Here is a 17008-nt window from a genome sequence, read left to right on the forward strand (position 1 = left end):
GATGGATGGATGGATGGATGGATGGATGGATGGATGGATGGATGGATGGATGGATGGATGGATGTTTCAACTTTTAATTTTTCCTTTATTTTCAGCAACCATTTTGCAAATTAGTTATCTTTTTGCTAATCGACTGTTTTGTAGCAACGGTTTTGCTAATTTTTGTTTTACCACCTGTTCAGCTAATTTTAGCTACTAGTTTACGAGTTTCAACTTTAGCATTTGTTTGACCAGCTGTAATTACTGTTTTGCTAATTATAGCTACAGTTTTACATATTTCTGTTTTAGAGTATGTTTTGCTACTTTTAGCTGCTGCTCTGCTGATTGTACCTTGGTTTTTTCCTGCTTTAAGCTTGTCCATTTTAGCTCGTGTTCTGCTCATTTTAGCCTCTGCTCTGCTTCTTTTAACAGTAATTTAAGTTCAGCTTCTGCAGCAAACTTGACACTCAGCACTCAACATTCACACATTTCAATCTAAAATGCAATTTCTTTAGTTTTAAAAGTCACCACTCTACCTGAAAGTAAATGCAGAGATTGTCGTTAATTATTTCAGAGTGAAATAACAAAACACAATTTATCTCTGTGACAAGATATTCACACCACATTTGTTTACTGCTACGTTCTGGTATTACTAAGCTGTACTACATTTTAAAAAGTCCCTGTGTCAAAATCACTATATATATTTTTTAATCAAACTACTACTGCACTTTAAAATTATTTTTAATGCGGTGCCGAAGATAAGAGTATATATTTTTTCTGGTTCTACGTTCCACAGAGCAGCTCTTCTTTTTTTCTCTACTTGTTGTTGTGAGCCGTCAATCATATAACGGAATGAGAGGGGAAAAAAAAAATATCCCCTGAACTTTTCCCCTAGTTAAAAGAAATAATAATTACCTAACTAATATAATTAAATTAACTATCCAACACCAGCTTGTCAGGCTCTTGTTACTTTACAGAAAGCAGAATGACAGAAAATAATCAATAAATAAATTTACTTTAGAACATTATCACCATATTAGGAGAATTTAACGTTTCAATAATCCATCCTTCCATCCATTATCTTTTTACCCACTTCTTCTTTTGGGGCCACGGAGGTCACTGGTGCCCATGTCCAGCCATCACTGCACAACAGGCAGGGGACACCCTGGACAGGTCTCCAGTCCATCACAGGGACACATGGAGACAAACAAGACAAAAAATCATTCACTCACTCACTCACACCTAGGAACAGTTTATAGAGTTACCAACCAGACTAACATGCATGTTTGCTGTGGGAGGAAACCAAAGTACCTGGCGAAAACCCACGTGCACAGAGAGAACATGCAAACTCCACCCAGAAAGGTCCCCGGCTGGGATTTGAACTGGAGACCTGCTCACTGAGAGGCGGCAGCTCTACCAACTGATCCACTGTGCCACCCAATTTCAATAATGCTGTTGAATATGATAAATATCAGTTGTTACAAATCCACCTTTTCTAACTCTTACTTCTGTGGTCACAACATGCCTTGGTGTTTCTGTAGCATTTAACTTTATCATTTCAGCTACGTTCTTCTAAATCACCTGTAACCATTTGGGATAGCAGGCATCTGATTTCAAATAATATTACTGGAATCTGTTTTGGGTTGTTTGTAATACTTTATAATAATTACATTAGAGATGCACCGATCTGATACCAATATTGATATTTGTACCGATGTCGGAAAAACTTCTGGCTCGGGTATCGGTGACGATGTGACCGATCTATGACTGTGCAGATCTATTCACGCTAATTCTATGCATTGTGCTCTGAGTGACGTCATGCGCTAGCGTACTGACTGAACAAGTTAAAGTTGTGTTGTTTTTACATGTTTGGCCAAGCTTGTGAAGCTCTTGGTGTGTTTAGTGTGCTGTTATGGTGCAGAGTTTTCAATAAATTTGTAATTCACTACATTCATGTCTGCTTTTAACAAAACAAATGCTTTAAGATAATTCAGCACTGGGTTTGTAAGCTCAAACATCCAGGTAGACAACAAAAATGGCTAAATCATGTCATCTGGACCTGTTTCAGAAACGGGTCCAGATGACATGATTTAGCCATTTTTGTTAATTCAGCACAGTTTTTCTGTATCAGATCGGCATCGGATCGATACTACACAGCAGATATTGGTATCGGATTTTAAGTGGAAAAAGTGGATCAGTGCTTCCCTAAATGACATTGCACACTGTGTACACTATGCTGACAACCTTTTGATACAAATAGTGCAGCCCTATTTTAAAATTATATCCTAATGTAATTCTATATTTTGTTTTAATTTTTCATCATTGTGTTTATCAGTAAAAATAATAATTTTATTTTTGTGTGGCCTGATAGATCATTGCCTTTTTAGATTACACCCATTTTTAATTTATCCTTAGTGCCAGGGATTAAATCAAGGTTTCTGTCCTGACTTTCAAAATAACAACAGCAATATACATGTCACTGATTTTAAACTGTGACTGTCATGTTCACTTGAATTCTCTCACACTAAATTCATTCATTCAACCTTTATTTAAACAGATAAATCACATTGAGCCTCGAAGACTCATTTACAAGTGAGACCTGTTTGGACAGACAAAAACAGTGGTTAACTGGACACATGTAGGAGTTGGAGGTGAAAAAAATTCCTATCAGACTTTTTTTTTTTCCTGCCTGAGAAAAAAAAAACCCTAATATTAAAAAAAACACCTCGCACAAACAAGCACATAGTAACGTAGACATTCTGCAGACAGTGGAGATGAGAGTGGTCAGCAATGTTCATAGATGCTCTCGAGGTCATTGTAAAAGTTCAGATAAGGATGGAATAATCAGTCAATGTCCTCCGGTGAGATCCATAAACATTCTCGAGGGAAGTCGAGGAATGGCCAAGAATAATGTCTATGAGAATCCAAAAGTCCTGAAATGATGACACAAAGTTTATTCAGCTGGTTTCATCTGGTTTTCAGTTGGAAATTCCTCAGGGAGGGGGTGGTGAGCGTCAGATCACATTTTCTCCAGGCGAATTCAGATAAGATGGCCTTCAAGGACAGACAAGGGAGCCAAATTTAGATAAACACACAGTTGTTTTGGGGACAGGCAAAACTTAATGACATCTACCTTGAGTCTGTTTTTGTCCATTCAGTTCCGAAATGTCCAAATTACATGGCCACACCGATGGAACGTGACTGAGTAAAATCCCCAAGATCTGATCCATTCAGCCCAAAGCATTTGAGTCTGGGTACTCGAGGCATGAACCAAGCCATCATAAAGGCAAGCAGCGTGATTGGGTCCAAATTTGCTGCCGACGACTTCCTTGATTGTAGATAAAACCAGCAACCAGCCAAATCCAAAAAGCAGGATCTAGTTATCGTAAATCCAATTAAATATGCGTCCTTAAAATCCACAGATGGCAGCAGAGATAGACACATCATCGAGTCTTCCAGTCGATGAGATATCCAGCTGTGTGCGTGCCAACAGGGTAAATCGGCTCGCCTAAAGCCTGTCCTCTCTTCGAAGAAATGTTGTAAATTGAGTTGAGGGACCAACTGATCAAAACAAGTCCATAATTATGGTTCGGAAGAAATGTAAGAGAGGCTCAGAAGCAGTTTCACAGACAGACTGAGCAGCAAAGCAAAGTGGAGAGAGAGGGAGAAGCATCGGATCTCGGCAAGAGCAAGTGGTGAAGTGAAATAAAGATCTGTGCATATCTGTATCTGTGCACTGTATTTATAACGATTAAACAAATGTTTGTACTACTGCATCTGCAGATGCTTTTGAGCCATGACCTTCAGCACGCACTGGGACAGTTTGCAGCTGAGTGTGAAGTGGCGAAGAGGAGGGTCAGAACCTAAAAGTCTGAGGTCCTGGTTCTCAATCAGATGATGGTGGAATGCTCCCATTGGTATGGTGAGAATCTGTGCTTCAAGTGGATGAGTTCAAGTGAGTCTTGTTCACGTGATAGTAAGATGGAGCAGAAGATGGATCAACAACTTGCGGTCTTGTCTGCAGTAACGAGGGCACTGGTCCAAGCTGGAAGGAGCCGAGCCGAAAGGTGGAGTTCTCAAATTACAGGTCTGTTTACATTTTAGTCCTCGACGATGGTCATGAGGTGGAGATCATAACGGAAAGAATAAGATCCCAAACAGTAGTGAGCGTCCAACTCCAGGAGTGACGTCACATGTGCCGCAGTACTGACAGGAGCTCCACTTGGACTCGCTCTATTTTGTACCTGTTGTTTTCGTTTTAACTGTTTTGCGCCTACACTGCACACCCACACTACGATTATGACCGAAACGCACTTTTGGAGTTTTGTGTGTCGCTGCCTTGTCATCGTGCCATCATGGTTCAGATCCCGGCCCCCTTCCCGCCTCTGGCTCAGGCTTGTCATGGTGGCCGTCTCCATGATTCTCCATCTGCCTGCACAGACTGAACTCTATGGAACAGTTGGGTTCTGCAGGGAAACCTTGGCTGTTCTATGTCTGCTGGACCCGGTTCTGGAGAGCAGTCATAGTCCGTTGTCGTGATCGTTATTATCATTGTACTGCTACAGAACCCTGCTAATAGTACCACACTGCTAATAGTACCACACTGCTAATAGTACCATGCTGCTAACGGGACCATGTTGCCAAGAGAACCTCACTGCCAACAGAACCACTCTGCTAATAGGACCATGCTGCTGTAGATGTATTCTTTTTCACATTTGGCACGTTGTTTTGTATTTTTGTTGCATGCTTTGGTATTTCTTGTTGGTTTTTTTGGCGAGTCAAGACGGTTCTTCTTGTCCTGAGCATTTCTTTGCATTGTTGACCTAGTGTCGATCTGCGTATGACAAATAAACCTAAACCTAGTGACTGAAATAAGCTTCATCTATAGAGAGGTCGGGCTCAGCTTTAGAGAGAAGACGAGGAGCTCCACATTCAAGGGAGCTCAAAGCAGAGTCACTTCTCCTCCACACTGACAGGAGTCAGCTGAAGTGGTTCAGACACCTCATTATGGTGCTTCCTGGTCACCTCACTTTGGAGGGTTTTCCAGTCAAGTCCCACTGGGAGGAGACCCCAGGGCAGAGTCGGTACTTGCTGTAATTTCTCTGGACTGGAAACACCTTGGGATTTCCCAGAAAGAGCTGGAGTGTTGCTGGGGAGAGGTCTGGGCTTGCTTCCTATAGTAAATGATTTTAGTAAAATGTGATATTATGTACGAAACAGTAGTAATATATAATGAAATCTGTTTTTAAATAAACAAAATAAGATCCTGCAATAGATTAGGTTTTTCTTTGAATATGTAGATACTCTGATACCTGTGATGTTTTTCTTCAATATTTTATTGCCTGAGTTTCACATCTGCCCACTGAATGAGTTTTTAGCCTGCACCCAAAACTTATTACACAAATCAAGAATGCCAGGATTTGGTTTGAAACCCAATGAAAATGGTCAGAATTATAGTGAAAGAGAAGCCACGAAGCACTGAAGGTTTCACAACGTTATGGGGATTAAACTTTGTCGAGTGTGTACATAGATACGCTTACTCACATCATTTGTAGTCACGAACACCGTGCCCTCCAAAGTTAACCTCTCTTCCTTTCATCCAACCAAATACACACACTGCAACACGCTCGTGCTGCTGAATCCAACCCACCCTGTTTAGTTTCATTCTTATTCTTGATCTCTATTTTTAGGAATGAGCAGCAGGACCTCCTGAGAGGACATATAGCTCTGCACACATCAGCACCACAGTTTTTCTTTGCTTTAAGGCTTGTTGAGCCTGTTGGCATGAAAATGTTATTCACCAATTAGATTTTGCCACAGACACACACCGTCTCAAGAATGGTTGTCAATAAACAGAACTGTGTGAAGCTCAAATGAAAAATAAATAAATAAATCAGCAGCCATTTTCATGGTGTGAGTTTAACCCAGCTGCGTATGTGTGTGGCTTAGTGATTATTAGTAATCAATAAGACAAATCACTCAAAGCTTCTACGTTTAGACGAGTTTAAATCGATGCTGGATCATTCTGACGTCCTCCGAGCTTTGTCTCATTCATTCTTCCAGACTTCCCTTTATTTCTTTGTGATTTCTATTCTTTTTTTTTAACAACCACCATCAATGGGCTCAATTTTCTACGGTAAGTGTTTGAGCCGTTTGATGTGTCTCCAGTTTTATTTTGGACTCTAACCACATCCAGCAAACATTTAGGATAATTGCCGAATTCCCTTTTTTTAAAAGGAGTCTTAAAAAGCAGAGACTTCAGGAGGGTTCAAGTATTTTTATGTCATTCTTCATCAATCCTGCTCCTAACAAGATACCTTAAAGTGGTAGTTGAAAAGTTTTGAAATGGGGTTTTGCAGAGAGGTTATGACGTAGTATCTTACCTGTTATAGATAGCACATTGAACGACTTTAGCTTGGAGAGAGTTACTTCTGACCAGAGTGATGAGCTGACGGCTAGTCTGTGTGGCAAGATCTAAGTGGATTACAGCTGTCGTTAAACAACTCCATCCATCCATCCATCCATCCATCCATTATCTTTTACCCGCTTCTTCCTTTTCGGGTCACAGGGGTCTGGACTGGTCTCCAATCCATCACAGGGACACATAGAGACAAACGAGACAAACAACCATTCACTCACTCACTCACTCACACCTAGAGATAATTTAGAGTTACCAATCAACCTAACATGCATGTTTTTGGTCTGTGGGAGGAAACCGGAGTACATGGAGAAAACCGACACATGCACAGACAGAACATGTAAACTCCACCTAGAAAGTTCCCCGGCCAGGATTTGAGCTGGCAACCTTCTCGCTGAGAGGCAGCAGCTCTACCAACTGCGCTATCGAGTCGCCCGTTAACCAACTCAAAACTCAAAACGGTTAATACAAACTCAAATAAATCTTTACACTGCAAAAGATTTCACATTATTTAGTTATTTACTCTATGTAGTTATCAGCAGGAGCAAATAGCAGCAGCTACAGGTCCTTCTCAAAAAATTAGCATATTGTGATAAAGGTCATTATTTTCCATAATGTAATGATAAAAATGAAACTTTCATATATTTCAGATTCATTGCACACCAACTGAAATATTTCAGGTCTTTAATTGTTTTAATACTGATGATTATGGCATACAGCTCATGAAAACCCAAAATGCCTGTCTCAAAAAATTAGCATATCATGAAAAGTTTCTCTAAACAAGCTATTAACCTAACCATCTGAATCAACGACGTAACTCTAAACACCTGCAAAAGATTCCTGAGGCTTTTAAAAACTCCCAGCCTTGTTCATTACTCAAAACCGCAATCATGGGTAAGACTGCCGACCTGACTGCTGTCCAGAAGGCCATCATTGACACCCTCAAGCAAGAGGGTAAGACACAGAAAGAAATTGCTGAACGAATAGGCTGTTCCCAGAGTGCTGTATCAAGGCACCTCAGTGGGAAGTCTGTGGGAAGGGAAAAGTGTGGCAGAAAACGCTGCACAACGAGAAGAGGTGACCGGACCCAGAGGAGGATTGTGGAGAAGGGCCGATTCCAGACCTTGGGGGACCTGCGGAGGCAGTGGACTGAGTCTGGAGTAGAAACATCCAGAGCGACTGTGCACAGGCGTGTGCAGGAAATGGGCTACAGGTGCCGCATTCCCCAGGTCAAGCCACTCTTGAACAAGAGACTGTGTCAGAAGCATCTCGCCTGGGACTGCTGCTGAGTGGTCCGAAGTTATGTTCTCTGATTACAGTAAATTTTGCATTTCCTTTGGAAATCAAGGTCCCAGAGTCTGGAGGAAGAGATGAGACGCATAATTCAGATTGCTTGAGGTCCAGTGTCGAGTTTCCACAGTCACTGGGTGTCATGTCATCTGCTGGTGTTGGTCCACTGTGTTTTATCAAGCGCAGGGTCAATGCAGCTATCAGGAGATTTTGGAGCACTCCATGCTTCCATCTGCTGAAAAGCTTTATGGAGATGAAGATTTCATTTTTCAGCACGACCTGGCACCTGCTCACAGTGCCAAAACCACTGGTAAATTGTTTACTGACCATGGTATTACTGTGCTCAATTGGCCTGCCAACTCTCCTGACCTGAACCCCGTAGAGAACCTGTGGGATATTGTGAAGAGAAAGTTGAGAGATGCAAGACCCAACACTCTGGATGAGCTTAAGGCCGCTATCGAAGCATCCTGGGCCTCCATAACACCTCAGCAGTGCCACAGGCTGATTGCCTCCATGCCACACTGCATTGAAGCAGTCATTCATGCAAAAGGATTCCCGACCAAGTATTGAGTGCATAAATGAACATGATTATTTGAAGGTTGGCTATTTTTGTATTAAAAACACTTGTCTTTCATTGGTGGGATGAAATATGCTAATTTTTTGGGACAGGCATTTTGGGTTTTCATGAGCTGTATGCCATAATCATCAGTATTAAAACAATTAAAGACCTGAAATATTTCAGTTGGTGTGCAATGAATCTGAAATATATGAAAGTTTCATTTTTATCATTACATTATGGAAAATAATGACCTTTATCACAATATGCTAATTTTTTTAGAAGAACCTGTATGTTTAGCAATTCTGGTGCAGTCTGGGTCACTTCCTGCAGAATTCACACTTTTTATATAGTTTTCAAAAAATTTGGAAAATAGGACTTTTTTTAGCATTTGTTTTTCCAGACCTTTTTCTCCATTTAATTTTAAAATAATGGCGCTGACAGGCAGAAATATTGTATCTCAAAAAATGCTTCTTTTCAGGAAACAAACAACAACAAAAAATAATTCTTTAACAGAAAATAAAAAGCATGGTCACAAGTTCACAAGCTCTTTTAAACACTTTTCATTGGTTAGCTGGCCATAAAACAAGACAGATGTGCAGGGTGACAAATGGAGTTGATTCATAGAAATTAAAAAAAGAAAAATGAAGGTAGTAGGAGTGATAATGACGATAAATTAAAATCTAAATTTTTAAAAACAATTTGCCCAAACATACACGTTTCATTGCTGCTTTGCAAGTTGAAAATCCCAAGTTATTCTCAGTGGTGGCACCTCACATGGCAGCTAAGTGTAAATGAAAAACAGCTCAACATTTTGCAATCCCATCCATGTTTAAAAAGATGCTCCATAAATAGGTTTCATTTCTCATTCAAGAACAGTTTATATCTATGGTTCTCAAAGCTGGGCTAAAGATAATGCATATAATTTAAAAATACTTTAATACTTGTTTAAGCTTTAATTGTGCCCTTGTTTTTGGTTTATTAGTGAGATGTGGACATTTCAAACAGCAATAGTTGGTCACAAGTTTTTGCTGATGTTATTTTGTGGGTCAGAACCTGTCATTAGGGAAACACTACATAGTGAAAACTGTCAATCATTTTATTTTGTTCTTTTTTATAACTTGAACTTTATCTTCCAATTGTTCAACCTGTGCTGTACCTCTGATGATCTCATTCCTAATCTTATCCATCCTTGTCACTCCTAAAGAGAACCTCAACATCTTCATTTCTGCCACTTTCAGTTCTTTCTCCTGTCTTTTTGTCACTGTCTGTCTCCAGACCATACAACATAGCTGGCCTCACAACTGTCTTGTAAACTTTTCCTTAAACCTTTGCCACCATCTTTTCATCAGAAATCACTCCTGAAACTTTTTTACCCACTCCATCCTGCCTGGACTCTCTTTTTCACCTTTACCACACTCACCATTTTCCTGGACAGTGGACCCCAAGTACTTGACGTCCTGCACCTTTGTGACCTCTGCTTCTTGTAGCTTCACCGTTTCATCTGCCTCCCTCTAATTCTCACGCATGTACTCTGTCTTACTACGACTGACTTTCATTCCTCTTCTTTCAAGTGCATACCTCCACCTCTCCAAATTCTCTTCCACCTGTTCTCTGTTCTCACCACAGATCACGTCATCTGCAAACATCATAGTTCACGGGGATTCCTGCCTGACCTCATCTGTTAGTCGGTCCATCACCAAGGCAAACAAGTAGGGGCTCAGAGCCGATCCTTGATGCACTCCCACCTCAACCTTGAAGCTAGCTGTCACTCCTACAGCACATCTCACCACTGTCCTACTGTCCTCATACATGTGCTGTACCAGTCTGATACTTCTCTACCACTCCAGATTTCCTCATGCAATACCACTTCCCCTCCCTCTACACCCTGTCATGTGCTTTTTCTAAATCCACAAATACACAATGGAGTTACGCTGGTGAAGATTCTCATTCATCCTGGACATGGTAAATCCAAACAAGATTAAAAGCAAAAACAACTGGACTTTATTTGTAACTGAAGACATTTCACTTCTCATCCGAGGAGCTTTCTCAATTCAAAGAACAGAGTGTGTAGGATTTGAGCTATAAAGCTGACACGATGGAGTTCTTTCTGACCCTCTCTGTACTTCTCCATCAGCATCCTCAAAGCAAAGACGGCATCTGTTGTGCTCTTTCTCAACATGTAACCATACTGCTGCTCACAGTCAGCTCTCGCCCAAGTCCAGCTTCTACAATTTTCTCCCAGATCTTCATCATTGCGGCTCATCAACTTAATACCCCTGTAGTTGCTACAACTCTGTACATCACCGTTGTTCTTAAAAATGGGGACCAGTACACTTCTCCATTCTTCAGGCATTTTCTCACTCTGAAAAATATCATTGAATAATTGAGTCAAAATGTCACTGCCATCTCTACTAGACATTCTTAAACTTCCACCGTCATCAGATCCTACCGCATTCCCCTTCTTCATTCTTCTCAGAGTTTTCCGAACTTCTCTCTCACTAATCTAATCTTTTTCTCACTTCCTGGTTGACAGTTTCTATTACTTTTATTCTCTTCATTCATTTGCCCCCCGCCCCCACCACCACCATTTTTAAAGGCTAATTGTGTGTATGTGCAGGAGGGAGGGGGTGTCCAGGGCCATCTTAAGATAAAGTGTCAAATGTACAGTTGCAAAACAAAATGAAAATTAAACATTCATTACCCTGTTCACCAGTAGACAAGTTCCAGAAACTCAATGGTACCACTGAATCTGAACATCTGTTTCCACCCACCCCCATTCACTTCATGCTCACTCGATCATGTGTCTTACAACAACAGCCTCTTCTTTTTCTTTTTTTTTGGTTGCAAAAATATAAAACTGTTTAAACTATAAGAACAAGCTGCCAACACCTGACATGCATCCATACACAATAATAAAGTCAAAAAGGAAAGAGTACAGTAATCATGAACACAGAGAGATTTATGCAGCGTTCAGGTGTTGCCATGGAAACATGGAAACAAAAATTCAGATTGAAGATAATTTAAGTTGGCTTGAATTACTTTTTGTGGTCACTGAATGACTGCCACTAATCTGTCGCAGTTTTACAAGGTTTAAACCTCTCAATAAATATAAATGTTAATAAACAGAAGACATAAATCTACTAAATCAAACAAAATTATTCTTCAGACACATTGATTTACTGCGGCATCTGTCAAAATAAAATATAAGCCCTGAAATGATAAAACAAAATCTACTGTTCCGATCAGAGATCCCTTCAAACATTACAGAAATATTACTGTTGCTATCTACAACAAAAAGCCGAAATATCTATCTTGAACAAGCCTAACCTGCTGCACATCCTTTCCAGTCTGATCCCCCTGTCTCACAAATTTGTACAAGTCCCTCTCTCCCTCCTTAAAGTCACGCATCCCATTCAACTCATCATACGCCTTCTGCTTTGCCACCTCCTACATTGCATCTCTGTATATTCCTGTTACTCTCATCAGTCCTCTCATTGTTCCATTTCTATTTTATATTTAGTTAACCTCTTCCTCTGGATAACTTCCTGCACTTCACTATTCCACCACCAGGTTTCTTTATGATCTATTCTCTGTCCAGATGGCACACCAAGACCTTCCTACTTGTTTCACTATTTAATGTTGCTGTATTAGCCCAGTTATTTGGAAGCTCTGTCTTACGACACAGAGCCTTTAACAGCTCCTCTCTGAATTTCTTACAACATTCTTACTTCCTCAGTTTCCACTGTTTGGTTTTCTTCTCTGATTTTACTTTTTTACTCTACTTCACCACAACAGTCATTCTACACACAACCATCTGATGCCGTCTGTCCACGCTCTCCCCTGTCACAATCTTACAGTCCCCAATCTAGCTCAGGTTTCCTCTTCTACACAAAATGTAGTCTACTTGCATACTCTTTCCTCCACTCTCATAGATCACTCTGTGTTCTTCTCCCTTTTTGAAATGACTACATATGGTATAAATTGTACAAATGGTTGACTACAACCATTTCCATTCTCTTAGAAACCATAGTTGCTTTCCTTGACACCAAACCCACCCATCACTTCCTCATCCCCTCCGTTTCATTTACACACATGTCCACTCTCTCCTCCATGGGAATACTCTCTATCACTTTGTCTAGATCCTTCCAGAATTTCTCCTTCCCTACGTGACATCCAACCTGTGGAGCATCACCACCACCAACATTCAACATCAGACACATCACCCACTACATTCCTAGCAACCTCCTCCTCCAGGACCACTCCTACTCCATTTCTCCTCCTATCCACCCTATGGTAAAAGAGCTTAAACTGTCCAAATGCCACAGGTCTCACTGTCCTTCCACTTAGTCTCTCCTGCACACAATGCACTTTCCTTCTCTGCATCGTCAGCCAGCTCTCTACCTGTCATTGTGCCTTTGTTTAAAAGTTGCTATCCTCAGTCCTACACAAATTACTTTCTTCTTCTCCCTCTGTCTCCTGGCATATTCCCTCCTCAGGGTTTTAATTAACAGAAAATGCTAGTACTTAACTTAAACATAAAAAGTGCTTGAAAAGTTGTTAGAACTTTTGAGTCTTTACTTTTAAATGGAAATTGCACAGGAGTCTTGGGAGCAATGCAATATGTCTTCTGGAAAAACCGTGCGATGCAAAGTTGATGGAACATAGAAAATTATATAATAATAAAAAAAAACATTTTTATGAATGCTATCTTTCTTTTGATTGGACAGTTACAGGATAAACACAGTCCTTTTTGGTCTTGGCATTACTTGGACTGGCTGTTCACTCATCTGGTCAGAATTAAATGGACGCTTCTCCAAATTATTTACAATAAATTAATGGATGTAGTGAGATAGATGACAAACTGCGATAACCACGATCAAACAAATATTCATTCATTTGCTTTTGATAGACAACACTGCCAGTTAGCGATGACTGAGGCTAGCATCGACTGTAAGTCAAGAACTCAAATCAGGATTTTCCTTTCTGCTATCCTTCCACAGACTTTCATTCTCGCTCAGCTGCTTCTATCTTCCGATCACACTCCCCCAGTTTGACGCCCTCTGCAACAGCACAGAAACAGAGGGAGTGAGAAACTAAGGAGGGAGTTGGGGGGGGGGGGGTGTACAATGAAAGAAAGATAGGAAATAAAGGAATCAGGATAAAGACAGATGTGGATTTGAAGAGGGGCAAATGGACAGATGGAGGAAAAGAATATAAAAGTGTCGGCTGTCTCCTTCGAGGACAACAGAGGCCAGGCATTTTCATTAAGAAAAAAAGACACTGCTTCAAAACAGTGGTTTTCACAAACTAATGAGTAGGAGAGGGAGCATGCAGCACGGAAATGGTGGATTCTTCAAGCAGCAAAACAGTGACCATTATGATAATCTGGTGACCACACGCTGACACAGAAAAGGGAAAATGGTAGACACACCCTGCTTTTAAAGGCTACCTGTAAATCCCACCATTTCTTGTCACATGATCAATGATCCATCTGTGGCAAGCCTGCACGAGTGAAAGTAATGTTTCCAAGTCATTAGCTAAGGAAAACCCAGTGTCTGATGTGTCACACAGTGAAGACGAATGGGACGAGGACAGAAGAATCTATACACTGGGGGGGTGAGATGCTCGGAGTGTCCCTAACGCACACACCCAAAATAAACACACAAAAGCAGCCAGGGGCCAGTTCAGCTTATTACACTGCCCATTACACAGCCAAATGAGATCCTGGCCTCCTTCTGATAATCTGCCCCCACGTCCGCTGCATCGTTGCATTACATCACCCAGAAGCAGCAACTGTCAGGCTCGGTCATTACAGTACACAACAACGTGCACACAGTGCTGCTCAGACTGAGCAAAAGCAGGTACCAAGTTGGAATTGTGACCACTGCTTCATCCACAAGGCCAAAGATGGGGTGTGACCTGGACGGTGCCCGTTGTTACAAAGCCTCCCTTTCACTTGGCTTGTTGTGTCTCACCGTCGCAGGAGATGCCGGCACAAAACGACAGACTTTTTGGCAATCTTGCGATAAAATTGTGGTTTTGATCGTCCCATTAAATGGGCATTTTAAAAGTTTACTGTTATACTTTAAAAAACTGGAGGGCATATGAGAGACATCTAAACAGAAATATGCTGGCATTTATGCCTTGGGATGATTTGTCAAGATAATAAGAGAAAATGTCTTTCCAAACACCAGAACTACAAATGAACATTGCCTTAAGGGCTAATATGCAAGGGCACTTTATTCTTTGCAAAATAATGATATTAAATACAGGATTTAACCAATCAAAGCTGTAAAAATGCTTTCTTATTTTGTCTAAAATAGAAACTTGTGGTCTAAAAGCAACAAAGGGTATAGTAAAATCAAATTGGGAAACCTTGTGTGGAGGGGAAAATGTCAGGTATGGTAATTTTCTTAAGCTTGTACGTATCTTAAGCCTAATGTGGTAATTAGTCCTTTTTGTCATTTCTGCTTTAATTATTGTCCTCATTGTATAAATGTACACTCAACTTCTTTGTACCTTTGTTTGTACGATCGTACCCGCCTGGTGAACTCCTGGTATTCCCCCACTATTCCCAAACCGTTGGTTGACTTTTTTAAAGTCATTGTTGGAGTTAATTACTAAGACTTGGACAGAACTGCCTGACACCACAAATAAGATCTTTATGTGTAAAAACATCCATGTTTGGCTAACGTTCCCGGTCAGTCTCCTCACCTTGGAGTAGACGCCCCACGACAGCTCCGTTTCAATCACCATGACGACGATGCCAAACATTCCAAAGATGAGGGCGTAGTCACTCAGCCTCTTCCTCTTCTCGAACAGAGCCCTACGATGCCCCAGCTTATAGCCAATGTTTTGGTTCTTTCGTTTTGGAGCTTTGGAAGTGCTGCCCCTGGCCCCGGTGCCCACCGTCCCCACCCCACTCTGCCTGCTGCCCCGATCTGTCTGTGTCCGCCTGCTTTCCACTAGTGCGTGGTTCTGGTGGTAGATAGACACTTGGTTGGATGTTGAGTCAGTGATGTCATACCCTCGTCTGAGGTACGGTGAGTCTTCTTTGGAGGAAATCACAATCTCTGGCGGGCTTTGAATTGGAGGTGGATGAGAGGATGACTGGGTCATAGAGCAGGTAGATGGGGCGTCTCGTGGTCGGTCGTGTCCACCAGCGGCCGATACCCCTGCGACAGCCAAAACGCCGCCTTCTTTGGTTTCGCTGCTGCTGTCGGACTCGATGAGGTTTCTCCGGGAAGCGCTGAGGCGGCTCAGAGGCTTCATGACACCCCCTGTGTACTTACAGGAGCTCATGGCGATTTCGGTGAAGGGGTTACTGTCCCTGCGATGAACCAAAGGACTGGCCTGCCTGTGCTTGCTGCCCCGCTCTCGCTCAACTCTCTCCCTTTCACGCTCCCTGTCCCTCTCTCGGTCCATGGAGGGGGAGTGGGAGGAGTAAAAGAGGGCATTGTAGACCGGGGAATTGTCCCCACTCAGGCTGTGCTGTGAGCCCAGGCAGGAAGAGAGCGGGGTGCTCGTTGGGTGCAGGGCGTTGGGAATGGGCGGGGGCAGAGGTTGAGCTCCAGAGGAAGATAGAGGCAACTTGGGGAGCGGTGCTGGAGGCAAGCTGGGTGCGGCAGAGGAAGGTGATGGGGTGCTGCCATTTAGATGGTCAAGGCTCGAACCTCCCGTGTGGTTGGCGTGGTTTGATCCTGGCTGGTTGCCAGCGGTAGAAGGATGGGATATGCTGCCTATGGGGAGAAGGAAGCGCTGGTCCTCATCCTCGCTTCCTCCAAGCAGAGACAAGCTCAGAGAAGGGGGAGGCTCCATGGTCAGAGCTGTGGCGACGCACCTGTCTACAGTTTAACACAGAAAAACAATTCAGTCAGAGGTGACAAAGGAATGAAAGCAAGGACTTTTCTTAACATAAAAGCAGGGGCGACACTGAGAAGTGGACGCATTCTCTCATGGATAAACAATGCAGGGAAAAGCCTAAACTCCAAAGGCTTAAGGACGAGTGACAAAGAGGGGCAACTGAGTGCAGAGAAGCTGCATCATTTGGAGGATAATGTTATTCCTTGAGTCACATTTGAGTCAACTCCCCATCAGCCCCCCACACCCCCCACCCCTGTCTGTTTTCCAGTCTTCTTGTTCGCTCACATCCCAAACAATCTCATCCATAAAAAGTCATCTGTCTAACTCCCTTATATTTCTTTAAGAGTGAAAATCTTCTGGCTTGAGCTCAAGCTCAGACTAATATTTTCACATCTGTCAATTGTCATCTTGGGAGAACCATCTTCCAGCCTCTTGTTAAACATAAGTTGCTGCTCGATCCAGAGGAATAACCTACTTTTCTCAGCCCTATAAAGCCAGACGCCTTCAACCCCCCCTCTCTTTCCTCCCCATCTTCTCCCCTTGTGTTCCTACCTCCGACCTCTTCTCTCGGTCCCCCAGGTTAGTGGTGTAGAATGAGCGGCTGGTTAAAACACGGACCGCCACACTTTTTCTTTTTCATGTTGTCACATCCCATCGTCATCCGTCTGTTTTGTTTGTTTGTTTGTTTGTTTTCAGCTCCTCCACAGGTCCGCGCCTCGCCAAATTGCGCGTCGCTCGCCACAGATGTTGTGTCCGTCTGCGCGCGCTCAGAAACGGCCCCCCCACCTCCACCTCCACCCCTCTCCTCTCCTCTCCTCTCCTCTCCTCTCTCAGTCGTCGCTGATGTATCGACGGAGCCCCATTTCCGATCCGGTTCAGAGACAATCGGCGCGGGATGA

The 17008-nt window shown here is 42.3% G+C and overlaps 1 protein-coding gene across 1 annotated transcript in view; it reads right to left on the reverse strand.

The window, feature by feature from the left end:
* The window catches only part of kcnn3 (potassium intermediate/small conductance calcium-activated channel, subfamily N, member 3), a 109178-nt gene extending 93114 nt beyond the window's left edge, over positions 1-16064 (reverse strand). Inside the window, exon 1 of the mRNA XM_037676924.1 lies at positions 14961-16064. Within this exon, the coding sequence (XP_037532852.1) occupies positions 14961-16064 (1104 nt within the window). The remainder of the gene's footprint in view (positions 1-14960) is intronic.
* Positions 16065-17008: the final 944 nt, after the last annotated feature.

This window comes from Nematolebias whitei, chromosome 5 (genome assembly GCF_014905685.2).
Source record: "Nematolebias whitei isolate Nwh7 chromosome 5, NemWhi1, whole genome shotgun sequence".
NCBI classification, from domain to species: Eukaryota; Metazoa; Chordata; class Actinopteri; order Cyprinodontiformes; family Rivulidae; genus Nematolebias; species Nematolebias whitei.